General features: G+C 44.2%; 1 protein-coding gene across 1 annotated transcript in view; it reads right to left on the bottom strand.

Annotated features, from left to right (window-relative positions):
• LOC124622852 (lutropin-choriogonadotropic hormone receptor-like) overlaps nt 1–13,696 on the bottom strand; it is a 315,610-nt gene that overhangs the window by 84,554 nt on the left and 217,360 nt on the right. The window contains exon 10 of the mRNA XM_047148644.1: nt 5,205–5,393. Within this exon, the coding sequence (XP_047004600.1) occupies nt 5,205–5,393 (189 nt within the window). The remainder of the gene's footprint in view (nt 1–5,204; nt 5,394–13,696) is intronic.

Raw genomic sequence — 13,696 nt, 5'->3', positions numbered from 1 at the left:
GATTTACAAAGGTGGAGCCACAAAGAGGAAATTTTGTAGGCAGCGATTTCGGATAATGGGGTAGTACTTTACTTTTAATTCGACATACCATCATTACACCATTTAAAAAATGTATAAACAAACCGTCTGGAATGCAACTCGTCTTATTTTATCCTGGCAACTAGGCAGGATCGTTGTCATACATTAAACAGGCCACGTAAACAATATCTGAAAAATGTGTCGTTGCCCGATTCACTGTTTACCGCCAACTGTCACTGCACATATAATATCGACTTCAGACTGGAATAACACCGCAGCATTGGACAAGTGAGCGCCATTGCAATATACACAAGATGTACTCTGTCCAGGTTTTGAAGAGAGTTGGCCCACTATGCGACGGCCGAAAAAATCTCAATACCCATGAACAAGACCAGAACCGCCGTACATAACAACAAACAATGAAAGGTGGCAACATACAGTATAATAAACTTTCCTCGGTCTGGCAGTACTACTTCAGCAGACGAAGTGCGCCAAAACACAGAGACGTAAATGTTAATTTTCTGGCGACATGAAGGAGTATTGTAGATGCTTCATGGCAAGCATGTGGGGCTATACTGAGGAACTAGTTAACGTTTATGGATTCAATATCTTTCGTAACCAGCCCTACTCGCTGTGTTAGTTATCGATTACAACTAAAGTCACAATATGCCCATATTACGGTTGCAGAATTCCAATTACGTAGTTGCTTTCGCGGGTACTGCACTGTAATCGAAACTTCTTTAACGTCTGACAGGTAATTCACCCTGTGTTAAGAATCGTAAGAGAATACTTGCTTCAAATGGTTCAAATGGCTCTGAGCTGTGATCATCAGTCCCCTAGAACTTAGAACTACTAAAACCTAACTAACCTAAGGACATCACACCACATCCATGCCCAAGGCAGGATTCGAACCTGCGACCGTAGCGGTCACGCGGTTCCAGACTGTAGCGCCTAGAACCGCACGGCCACTCCGGCCGGCTTGTATTTGCTTCTATTCTTCCTTTTTTATAACACATTATACTTTCTCTCCATACGTTTTCTCTGTGTATTTTGTGCCCACAGTTTTGCTAAAGCTTTTTGTAGTTTGTAGTGCAGGAAGTGTGCGGCTGGTGTGATACGACTCTGACAGGTGACACGTACGTAACCATCCTGTCTGATCACCTGCATCCATTCATGTCCATTGTGCATTCCGACGGATTTTGACAATTCCAGCAGGACAATGCGACACCCCACACACCCAGGATCGTTACAGATGGCTTCAGGAACACTCTCCTGAGTTTAAAATCTTCCGCTGCCACCAGACTCCCCAGACATGAACATTTTTGAGAATATTTGGAATGCCTTACAACGTGCTGTTCAGAATAGATCTCCACACCCTCTATTCTTACGGATTCATGGACAGCCCTGCAGGGTTCATGGGGTCAATTCCCTCCAGCACGACTTCAAACATTAGTCGAGTCCATGCCATGTCGTGATGCGGCACTTCTGCATGCTCACGGGGGCCATACAAGACAATAGGCAGGTGTACCAGTTTCTTTGGCTCTTCCGTGTAGAATATGCTGATGTAATGGTACTACTTCTACGCTATATATACAAAGGTCTAGCGTACCTACTTAGGCTAGTGGTAGTCTAGTGGTAGTCTACAAACGTTACTTCTTGATGTCTCTTGACATGAGAGCTGTTAGCCGTAAATCTGACTAAAGTAAACTCCGCCCGAACAGGCCACGAAGGCCCAACTGTACCGACCGGCCGCCGTGTCTTCCTCAGCCCACAGGCGTCACTGGATGCGAATATGGTCGGGCATGTGGTCAGCACATCGCTTTTTCGGCCGTATGCCAGATTACGAGACAGCAGCCGTAAATATGCTAATTGTTAATGTGGTGCTGTGTGCCCTAATTGGCTTCCACTGCATCGCTCATTAATTGTTAACTGTCGTTGTCAGAGTCAGTGGTATTGTTCTGTTCTGTGTTGCATACTTTCCCTTGCTCAGGTTCATCTCGGTTAACTGCCTGTCTGGTTTGTCTGTACAGTCTTGTTTTTGTGTATTCGGTGTACAGTATATGTAATGTAGCGGCTGTGTCCTGGTCTTGCTTTTTGTCTGTGTCTGTTATGGATTCATAGATGTTTGTCATGTGTGAAATTCGTTTGTCGGGTCCGCATGTGTAGTGTGCAGTATAGGAGTACATACTCTGAGGTTACTGGTTCCCAGAGGAACACTCTGTTTGCTGACCGAGGTGCATTCGATGATGGTGCATTGGACAGGGGCCGTGTCTTGTTGGTCTGCATGGAGCATTTTCAACTCCTATCAAATGTTAAGGAAATTGGTTTACCACCCAAGCTCCCCATAAGTTTTTTCTGAACTGTGTTTGAGGATACTCGTCCAAATGTCATCTCTTTGCAGTAGCAGTCCCTTGTACTATCACTTCACCCCTCTGAACTGTTAAAATCGTATTTGTTTCTCTCTGAGAGTTCTGGACTCTCGTTGGATCTGCTTTTGGTTATCGAATCCTTTTTGAGTCTGTTAAGTTCTTTCGACCAAAGTTTGTTTCTTTTACTCTATCACTGTTGGGAGAGCTCTATCTTGTGCGTCTTGCAAGAAAGTAGAGACGTTAGATGCTGGCGTTTGGAGCGAAACTGACATTCCAACTTATCCCAAAGGTGTTCCATTGGGTTCAGTTTAGGACTGTGGGCTGGCCAGCCCATTTTAGGAAAGTATTGTCCACAAGCCATTGTCTCATATATGTTGCTTTATGACAGGGTGCACGGTCATGCCGATACAAACGATAACTCTTATTCTACTGTACGCGCTACACAAAGCTGTGAAATATGGTAATATGCTTCTGCATTTAAAGTTTTCTTAAGCGCATTAAGTGGACCACTCACTAACAGCGAGAAACACCAGCTGGACGCTGTGACCGAGCGGTTTTCGGCGCTTCAGTCCTGACCCGCGCTGCTGCTACGGTCGCAGGTTCGAATCCTGCCTCGGGCATAGATGTGTGTGATTTCCTTAGGTTAGTTAGGTTTAAGAAGTTCTAAGTCTAGGGGACTGATGACCTTAGCGCTTAGAGCCATTTTTGAGAAACACCACATATGGTAACGGCATCCCTCCGTTCTTCACTTTGGCTCTAAAGACGTTGGCAAATAATGTCTGCCAGGTTGGCAGGCATTTGCCAAAAAGAAGGAAGCCTTCCATCGGATTATCACAAGTAGCAGCGTGGTTCATCCGGGAGAAGTTTCTCTCTGGTAATGTGGTCCTGTATGACTATTAGACTGAAAGCACAACGTTCCCCTCCTCTTTTTATACTGGCAGTTCCGCCTGTCGTGTCACATAGAGTGGGCGTCACGAAATTACACACATGAAGGTCATAGCCGCTGGGTGCAATCCACAGGATCTAAGTAATGTGATTCGCCTTTGCTTGTAGCTTTGTTGCTTCACTGTTAACAGTGCAGTAGGTCAGCGCCATGTGTGATTTGAGCCTTCCGTGGACGGTGCAATGACGTGTGTTTGGTAGTGAGCTAAAGGCATGAGCAAGGACTTTGTGTAGTGCACTCCAATCGGTGTGCGTAAAGGGCGAAAAGACATTCGAAACAATCTAAAATTGTCGTCTCGTTGGTACTGAAGATTTTTACTGATCGGGCTAGCAGTGAAGCAACAACGAATAATATAAATTTTGTCCGAGTTCATAAAATACAAAAAAAGCTCGTAGTAGTTCGGAATCGACTATATTTCATATTAACAGTAATGAACTCAACAGAATCTCTAGATATGAGCAAGTGTTTTGGTTCTCAAAGAAAGGGACATAAATGAAAGAGAAAGTCTACGGAATTTAACGATTCTGATAAAAAATTAATTCGCAGAATTGTGCTTATGATACCACGACAGATGAGAGTACCTGACGCCTGGAAAAATACTGGATAATCTCGGTGAAAAAAATATTTCGGCTCAGAGACCTCCTTTGTCTTCCCTGCTTACCTGGTTTTTGATTAAGAAAATGTAATTATGGACGAAAAATTTTAATGGAATGCAGAAACACTGCAGCAGCAAGAAAGAGGTTCTATGTATGGTGCATTTATTGCGTGCTGAGGACAATAGTCTTAAGTTTCACAAAACCAACACACAGATATATTTTGCTCAGCTTCAACGGAAGTAGTGTCCTGAAAGTACCTGCAGTTACTTTTGTATGGTGTGTATCTGTGATCTGGGTGGTTGGTGCAATAACTTAGGGTCAGTAAGCGCTGCAAATAAATAATTTTCTGGAGGGAGGGAACGTTCTCGGTCGTATTAAGGGTAACCACCGGAACAAAAATCCTGACGACCGCACACCAGAAGTCGCGCTCTGCCGCACTCGCAAATAAAGTACGTCCATAGGTGACACATTATCACAATGATGTCTCAGATGTTAACAAAATTAATTTTATAGTTTCCCTAGAAACTTTCTCGCTGAAAGAGAGACATACGCAAATTCATCAGCGACGACGCTTTTCATTACACATATGGAACAGTTTCACACCTCTTACGGTGTTTTACTTTTTGTGTCGGAATACTTGTATGTTTACAAGAGAAAATATTTACCACATGCACCTATAAACTTTCAGAATATCCATACATTTTTTCAGTTCAAATATGTCAGTGGTTCTATCAACACAGCAAAAGCACTCCGTCTTCAGGCCACATGTGGCCCATCCTGACCGGAGCCGCTACTATTCAGTCGAGTAGCTCCTCAATTGGCATCACGAGGCTGAGTGCACCCCGAAAAAATGGCAACAGCGCATGGCGGCTAGATGGTCACCCATCCAAGTGCCGGCCACGCCCGACAGCGCTTAACTTCGGAGATCTCATGGGAACAGGTGTGTCCACTGCGGCAAGGCCGTTGCCGTTCTATCAACATGCTGAAGTAAAAAGTTATTTTGATTCGAAATTTCTTGTCAGTTTTTTTTGTCGTAGCGTGGAAAGTGTCATGTCATATTCTAGACTAAAATTTGAAATGTTTAATGTTTTTTTCGGAATTTTTACTAACATTTGAAATAATCACTAACCGGGAATGCTGTAAGACTGTGAGATGACCCTGAGGTACTTACTTTCGTGACTTCGACTGTAGTGGTTAATTCCACATTACATAGGGTTATTCTGTGCACCACCTCGGAGCAGTGTGTTGGTGTGGCACTTCTGAGCTGCGTCTACTCACCGGGTAGCGGGACGCAGTGGATGCCGGCAGGTGGCTGCTCACTCCCGCCCACGCGCGCCCCCGCAGCGGCCTCCGCCTCCTCGAAGTACTCCTCGACGTAGGCCGGCAGGTTACCCGGGTACGTGAAGTCCGAGCCGAAGCTGTCCCACAGATCGTTCACCTGCGACCCGAACTTCTTGCTCAGGTTCTCTGCAACACCATGCACCGGGACCTCAGTCCCACAACGCTACAGTGCGCGCACAAGACGTCGCAAGGACGTCTCCAATAGTGTGTAGTTAATGAGATGAGATGATTTAATTTCTGAGATGTCAGCGCTCTCGTTGGTAACAATAAAAATTCTCGAATGAAACTATTTGGTTCCAGAGACTACTACATGATTCCTGCCTCAAACGCAGTCATAGGAGCACCAATGAGGTGAAACTATATCCTTCCAGAGACATTCTAATGTCTCAAACATCTATGATGTATGTATGCAGATTGAAGCGTCGAATGAAAATTTGCACAAAGTCCAGGATTTGAACCGGGGTCTCCTGCTCACTACGCAGATGCGCCAACCACTACGCCACCCTGGCGCTAGCTCCACCGACTCACCTAGCACGCCTCCCTCATCAATCGAAATTTCCATTTACGCTTGGGCTCACTTGGTGTTTCCCCTAAACTCAAACAACATTTTAGAGGCTTTGCACCTATATTAGAATAGCACCTCAGCATCGAACGAAATGGGAAATCCTGTCTGAAACCCAGACATAGGTACTTTAATCAAATATAACTGTATAGTTACACAGACCTTTTAAAGTCTCAAGTCTGAGTCTGCATATACAGGGTGGTACATTGATCGTGGCCGGGCCAAATATATCACGAAAAAAGCGTCAAACGAAAAAACTACAAAGAAAGAAACTTGTCTAGCTTAAAGGGAGAAACCAGATTGCACTATAGTTGGCCCGCTAGATGGCGCTGCCATAGGTCAAACGGATATCAACTGCGTTTTTTTAAATAGGAACCCCCATTTTTATTACATATTCGTGTACTACGTAGAGAAATATCAATGTTTTAGTTGGACCACTTTTTTCGCTTTGTGATAAATGGCTCTGTAATAGTCACAAACATATGGCTCACAGTTTTAGACGAACACTTGGTAACAGGTAGGTTTTGTAAATTAAAATACATAACGTAGGTACGTTTGAACATTTTATTTCGGTTGTTCCAATGTGATACATGTACCTTTGTGAACTTATAATTTCTAAGGACACATGCTGTTACAGCGTGATTACCTGCAAAAATGCTCAAAATGATGTCCGTCAACCTCAATGCATTTGGGAATACCTGTAACGACATTCCTCTCATCAGCGAGTAGTTCGCCTTCCGTAATGTTCGCACATTCATTGACAGTGCGCTGACGCATGTTCACAGGCGTTGTCGGTGGATCACGATAACAAATATCCTTCAACTTTCCCCACAGAAAGAAATCCGGGGACGTCATATCCGGTGAACGTGCGGGTCATGGTATGGTGCTTCGACGTCCAATCCACATGTCATGAAATATACTATTCAGTCAGTACAGCTTCAACCGCACGCGAGCTATGTGCCGGACATCATTCATGTTGGAAGTACATCGCTATTCTGTCATGCAGTGAAACATCTCGTAGTAACATCGGTAGAACATTAAGTAGGAAATCAGCGTACATTGCACCATTTAGATTGCCATCGATAAAATGGGGGCCAATTTTCCTTCCTCCCATAATGCCGCACCATACGTTAACCCGCCAAGGTCGCTGGTGTTCCACTTGTCGCAGCCATCGGGTATTTTGCGTTGCTCAGTAGTAGATATTATGACGGTTTACGTTACCGCTGTTGGTGAATGATGCTTCTTCGCAACATAGAACGCGTGCAAAAAATCTGCCATCGTCCCGTAATTTCTCTTGTGCCAATTGGCAGAACTGTACACGACGTTCAGATTCGTCGCCATGCAACTCCTGGTGCATATAAATATGGTTCGGGTGCAATCGATGTTGATGTAGCATTCTCAACGCCGACGTTTTTAAGATTCCCGATTCTCGCGCAATTTGTCTGCTACTGATGTGCGGATTAGCCGCGACAGCAGCTAAAACACCTAACTGGGCATCATCATTTGTTGCAGGTCGTGGTTGACGTTCCACTTGTGGTTGAACACTTCCTGCTTCCTTAAATAACGTAACTATCCGGCGAACGGTCCGGTCACTTGGATGATGTCGTCCAGGATACCGAGCAGCATACATAGCACACGTCCGTTGGGCATTTTGATCACAATAGCCATACATCAACACGATATCGACCTTTTCCGCAATTGGTAAACGGTCCATTTTAACACGGGTAATATATCACGAAGCAAATACCGTCAGGACTGGCGGAATGTTATGTGATACCACGTACTTATACGTTTGTGACTATTTCAGCGCCATATATCACAAAGCGAAAAAAGTGGTCCAACTAAAACATTCATATTTCCTTACGTACTACACGAATATGTAATAAAAATGGTGGTTCCTATGTAAAAAAAAAAAAAAACACAGTTGATATCCGTTTGACCTATGGCAGCGCCATCTAGTGGGCCAACCATAGCGCCATCTGGTTTCCCCCTTTAAGCTAGACGAGTTTCGTTCTTTGTAGTTTTTTCGTTTGAAGTTTATTTCGTGAGATATTTGGCCCGGTCACTATCAATGGATCACCGTGTATACGTCACAGAAGGCTGAGATTTAAAAAGGCGTCTGGAACCATGTAGTTTCATTTGATAAAAGCATCTATGCCTGGGCTTCGAACGGGTCCCCCGTTTCGTAGGATCTAAGCTGCTATTCCAATACAACTGAAGAACCTCTGCTATGGTTTTCGACTTTAGGGGGAATACCAAGTGGATTGAGGCGTGATTGGGAATTTGTATTGAGGGGGAACCGTGCCTGGATAGCCTGTTCAACTGTGCAAATCCACTGCGCCAGGGTGGCGTAATGGTTACCGCATCTGCCTAGTGAGCAGGAGCCCCGGGTTCGAATCCAGGCCTTAGTAGAAGTTTCCATTTGTCACTTGAATCTGCATATATACACCAATAAAAATTCTAACAATAGCAGGCTCCAAAAGGAGCTGTTCTGAATCGTCCTCGTGCAGTGGCGCTCGATTTGGAGGTAACGGATTGCAAACCTGTTTTAGCCACTAGGATTTGACTGGCAATGGGGAGAGAAGTAGCGGCTTGTCGTTCTGGATGAACGAAATTTACTCTGAAAATCCATTGCAGATTGGAATTGTGTGTCAGACCGAGACTCGAAACTCGGCCTTTTGCCTATGAGGACGGGCCACGAGTTGTACTTTGGTAGCTCAGTCGGTAGAGAACTTCCGTACAAATCAGCACACGCACAGCTACAAAGTGGAAATTCATTCTGTAAGTTTAACCTCTCAACAGTTTCTCATTGGGTAAAGACATGAGCCCGTTAATGCATCCTTTTGTCAAATGAGGGCATTTACTTCGGCGATCACTCTGGGGCTGTTCGAGCGGCGAACCCGCAAAACATATGCACTGAAAACTTATATTCTTGTAAATGAAAGCAGTAAAAAAAAATACTTCAAATGCGAATATTTCAGGTTAGGCTTTACTCTGATTGTTGCTGATACGTGCATTACATAAATTCACCAGATGAGAGAGGTTTAAACCTCTGAAAAAGCGTATTGGAAATAAAATAAATGGTGACTGGCAACAAACGAAACAAAAGTACATTTAAATAACGAATTTGAATCAGACAACAGTTGTCGTTGTGGCGGCTCCATTCTTGTCCTTGGAATCAGGAGGGATCCTGAAAGTAATGTGAAGCAGTTGTTCTTGTACGTGGCCTACTGGCAAGTGCGAGTATCGCTCGGTAGCATACGCGGCAGGCGCCGTGACGCCACTGGCGCAGGGAAAGTAAGTCAATCTGTCTGTCGCGTAGAGAGGGTATTCAAAACCACGCTGTTTACGTCACTTAACTACGCAACAAAGATGGACATTGCATTTTCATATAATCCATAGTTTCGTCATATGCCTTCGCTGTTGTGTAACAAATTGTATTCTCTGCCGGCCGCGGCGGTCTAGCGGTTCTAGGCGCTCAGTCCGGAACCGCGGGACTGCTACGGTCGCAGGTTCGAATCCTGCCTCGGGCATGGATGTGTGTGATGTCCTTGGGTTAGTTGGGTTTAATTAGTTCTAAGTTCTAGGCGACTGATGACCTCAGAAGTTAAGTCGCATAGTGAAAAAAAAAAATTGTATTCTCTAAGTTAGTTGATGTGTTCGAAGTAGCGTTTTGCTCTCTATTTCTTGCCTGGCCTATGATATTCGACTATCCCCTCCTGCCTGAAATGCTCTTCATTGAGTATTTTGATTCCCGTTAGGCTTACTTGCTCCAAGATGTACTTTACAACCAAATCTTCTGGAAATCCAACGTTGTACAACGTACTGACTTTTTTCTGTAGACGGTTAATGATTCGAATCGGTGGCTATGCGGTTCTAGGCGCTCACTCCGGAACCGCGCGACTGCTACGGTCGCAGGTTCGAATCCTGCCTCGGGCATGGATGTGTGTGATGTCCTTAGGTTAGTTAGGTTTAAGTAGTTCTAAGTTCTAGGGGACTGATGACCACAGATGATAAGTCCCATAGTGCTCAGAGCCATTTGAACCATTTTGATTCGAATCTGTCATCGACTCTAAGGCGAGAGAGAAAGAGAATTTATAGAGCTGAACGGCAAGAATACAGGGAAAAAGTCATTAAAGTACCGAAGGAAACTTTGTGTTCTGCCTTACGGCAGGTCTTGTCATGGGGGAAACCTCGTCAGAGAGGTCCACCGCATGAGCGTCTAGGGAAGTGATTCCAGTGGTGGTTTCGCGTTGCCTTCCACTGATGATGATGAAATGATAATGAGGACAACACAACACGCAGTCCCTGAGCGGAGAAAATCTCCGACCCAGCCGGGAATCGAACCCGGGCCCCTTGGCGTGACAGACCCCGCGGTGACCACTTAGGTATTGGGTACTGGGGCGGACACCGAAGGAAAAATGGATGAATTATGTTTCAAGTGAACTTAGCCTAAACCCCTAGCGTAAAACTTTTAAATTAATATCCAGGAGACTTTTTCATCCTTGAAAAGAGAAGACGCTCAGCCACAAAAGGCTTGGAAAAGTTGACTAGCCTGCATAAGCAACTGTTATTACCACATTATACAGACGATGATGAAGATGAAAAACAGAGCAAATTGCGAGGATAAATGGATTCACATTATTATACACGTGCCTCCATAAAAACCTTCGCAGATAAATAACTGAGATCGACTATACGCCACTACAGAAAAGAAAAACTCCTGCGCCAGACTGCAGAGTGACCGAAATACTGCAAGCACGGGAGAACAACAGTGCGCATTACTTGACAAGTCTGTTTAACGAGGGAGAATCCCAAAATCATGGAAATTAACACAAGTGGTCATCCTTGAGAAAGCAGATGATGAGAATTCCTACCGACCCCTATGCCTATTAAAGAACTTTGCAAAAGTGCAAAAAATGTTACTCTCCAAGAGACTAGCAGAGCTAAGAGAACTTAGAGAACAACCAAAACCAGTGTGGGTTTCGAAAAGCGAAATCCACAGCACATGACATTAGTCATGTACTGAGCCTTGTAATGGAATGGTGAATATCTCAGGAGCGTCAAATAACTCTTGGGGGACTTTCCTTGTTCTCACAACTGCATGACTAGTAGTGTCCTACAACTTTGCACAAAAGTTTGAAGAGATTATTGCAGGAATAGGCAGGACACACTTACTTAGTTAAAGTAATGCAGAAAGCAATAAGGAAAGGATGTCCAAAGGGCTCTATTTTGGGACCGTTTTTTGGGATCTAAAGCTCCTGCTATAAAAATGACAGCGGCGTCAGAAGTAACAGGCTATGTACCTTATCCAGGATAGGTTTCGGACTGGACGTTCTAGAACACAGATGGAAGATAGTGAGAAGATTACGACGGAAATAGTATAGAAATTGTGCATAGAAACTAAGCTAAGTTTTACCTGTGAGCTTGTAAAACGGTTTCCCACTACTAAAATGGCGAATATCTTTGACGAGAAACCCTATGATTAGGATCGGACGGAAGGGCATTCGGACAACACACTTATAGGTCTTAAAGAATTATATTGGACAAAAAGCAAAACTTTCTAGCTCATGTTAAACATGTTAGCACCAAAGCCTCAGCCCTACTGAAAAAAAAAATCGTGAATATTGCCCACAATAGATTTTAAATGCCATATTAGCTAATCAGAATATATCACAAATAAATTCTCGCTAGCATCGTGGCATGTGGAGGCAGTGTTTGCGCTCACAGACTGAAGATGGCAACAGTGGCGAAAATGTTACAATGGGCACAGAGAGCGTGTCTTAGTACGACTTAAGGTGATTTTAGAGATATGGGCCATTGACTTTATAGTAAGGCTCGTTTCGGAGACGTTACAGAAGAAGGACCGTAACATTGAGAGTGATTATACTGATGGAAGGTCAGAAACAAGGAACAAGATAATGAGGGAGCGGTGGGAAGCGAGGGATAGCAGCGATACTACAACTTGTGCTTAAGAAGTATTTTTCTGACAAGGAGAAATGATTACTAGTGGTCGGTACCTATACATCACGGAGGCTAGTCACCTTATACAGGGTGGTTCACTGATAGTGACCGGACCAAATATCTCACGAAATAAGCATCAAACGAATAAATTACAAAGAACGAAACAAGTCTGGCTTGAAGGGGGAAACCAGATGGCGCTATGGTTGGCCCGCTAGATGGCGCGGCCATACGTCAAACAGATGTCAACTGCGTTTTTTAAAATAGGAAACCCCATTTTTATTACGTATTCGTGTAGTACGTAAAGAAATATGAATGTTTTAGTTGGACAACTATTTCGCTTTGTGATAGATGGCGCTGTAGTAGTCACAAATGTATAAGTACGTGGTATCACGTAACATTCCGCCAGTGCGGACGGTATTTGCTTCGTGATACTTTACTCGTGTTAAAATGGACCGTTTACCAATTGCGGAAAAGGTCGATATCGTGTTGATATATGGCTATTGTGATCAAAAATGCAAACGGGCATGTGCTATGTATGCTGCTCGGTATCCTGGACATCATCCAAATGTCCGGACCGTTCGCCAGATAATTACGTTATTTAAGGAAACAGGAGGTGTTCAGCCACATGTGAATCGTCAACCACGACCTGCAACAAATGATGATGCCCAAGTAGGTGTTTTAGCTGCTGTCGCGGCTAATCCGCACATCAGTAGCAGACAAATTGCGCGGGAATCGGGAATCTCAAAAACGTTGGTGTTGATAATGCTACATCAACATCGATTGCACCCGTACCATATTTCTATGCACCAGGAATTGCACGGCGAGGACTCTGAACGTCATGTACAGTTCTGCCACTGAGCACAAGAGGAATTACGGAACGATGACAGATTGTTTGCACGCGTTCTATGTAGCGACGAAGCATCATTCATCAACAGCGGTAACGTAAACCGTCATAATATGCACTGTTGGGCAACGGAAAATCCACGATGGCTGCGACAAGTGGAATATCAGCGACCTTGGCGGGTTAATGTATGTATGTTGCTGCATTATGGTAGGAAGGATAATCGGCCCCCATTTTATCGATGGCAATCTAAATGCTCCAATGTATGCTTATTTCCTACGTAATGTTCTACCATGATGTTTCGCTGCATGACAGAATGCCGATGTACTTTCAACACGATGGATGTCCGGCACATAGCTCGCGTGCAGTTGAAGCGGTATTGAATAGCATATTTCATGACACGTGGATTGGTCGTCGAAGCACCATACCATGGCCCGCACGTTCACCGGATCTGACGTCCCGGGATTTCTTTCGGTGGGGAAAGTTGAAGGCTATTTGCTATTATGATCCACCGACAACGCCTGACAACATGCGTCAGCGCATTGTCAATGCATGTGCATACATTACGGATGGCGAACTACTCGCTGTTGAGAGGAATGTCGTTACACGTATTGCAAAATGCATTGAGGTTGACGGACATCATTTTGAGCATTTATTGCATTAATGTGGTATTTACAGATAATCACGCTGTAAAAGCATGCGTTCTCAGAAATGATTTCACAAAGGTACATGTATCACATTGGAACAACCAAAATAAAATGTTCAAACGTACCTACGTTCTGTAGGTAACCTACCTGTTACCAGTTGTTCGTCTAAAATTGTGAGCCATATGTTTGTTACTATTACAGCTCTATCTGTCACAAAGCGAAAAAAGTGGTCCAACTAAAACATTCATATTTCCTTACGTACTGCACGAATATGTAATAAAAATGGGGGTTCCTATTTTTAAAAACGCAGTTGATATTCGTTTGACCTATGGCAGCGCCATCTAGCGGACCAACCAGAGCGCCATCTGGTTTCCCCCTTCAAGCTAGACGAGTTTCGTTCTTTGTAGTTTTTTCG

The sequence above is a fragment of the Schistocerca americana genome, chromosome 7 (assembly GCF_021461395.2).
Source record: "Schistocerca americana isolate TAMUIC-IGC-003095 chromosome 7, iqSchAmer2.1, whole genome shotgun sequence".
Lineage (NCBI taxonomy): Eukaryota > Metazoa > Arthropoda > Insecta > Orthoptera > Acrididae > Schistocerca > Schistocerca americana.
The sequence above is the reverse complement of the archived record's forward strand: the minus strand, read 5'-3'. Positions and strand labels throughout refer to the sequence as shown.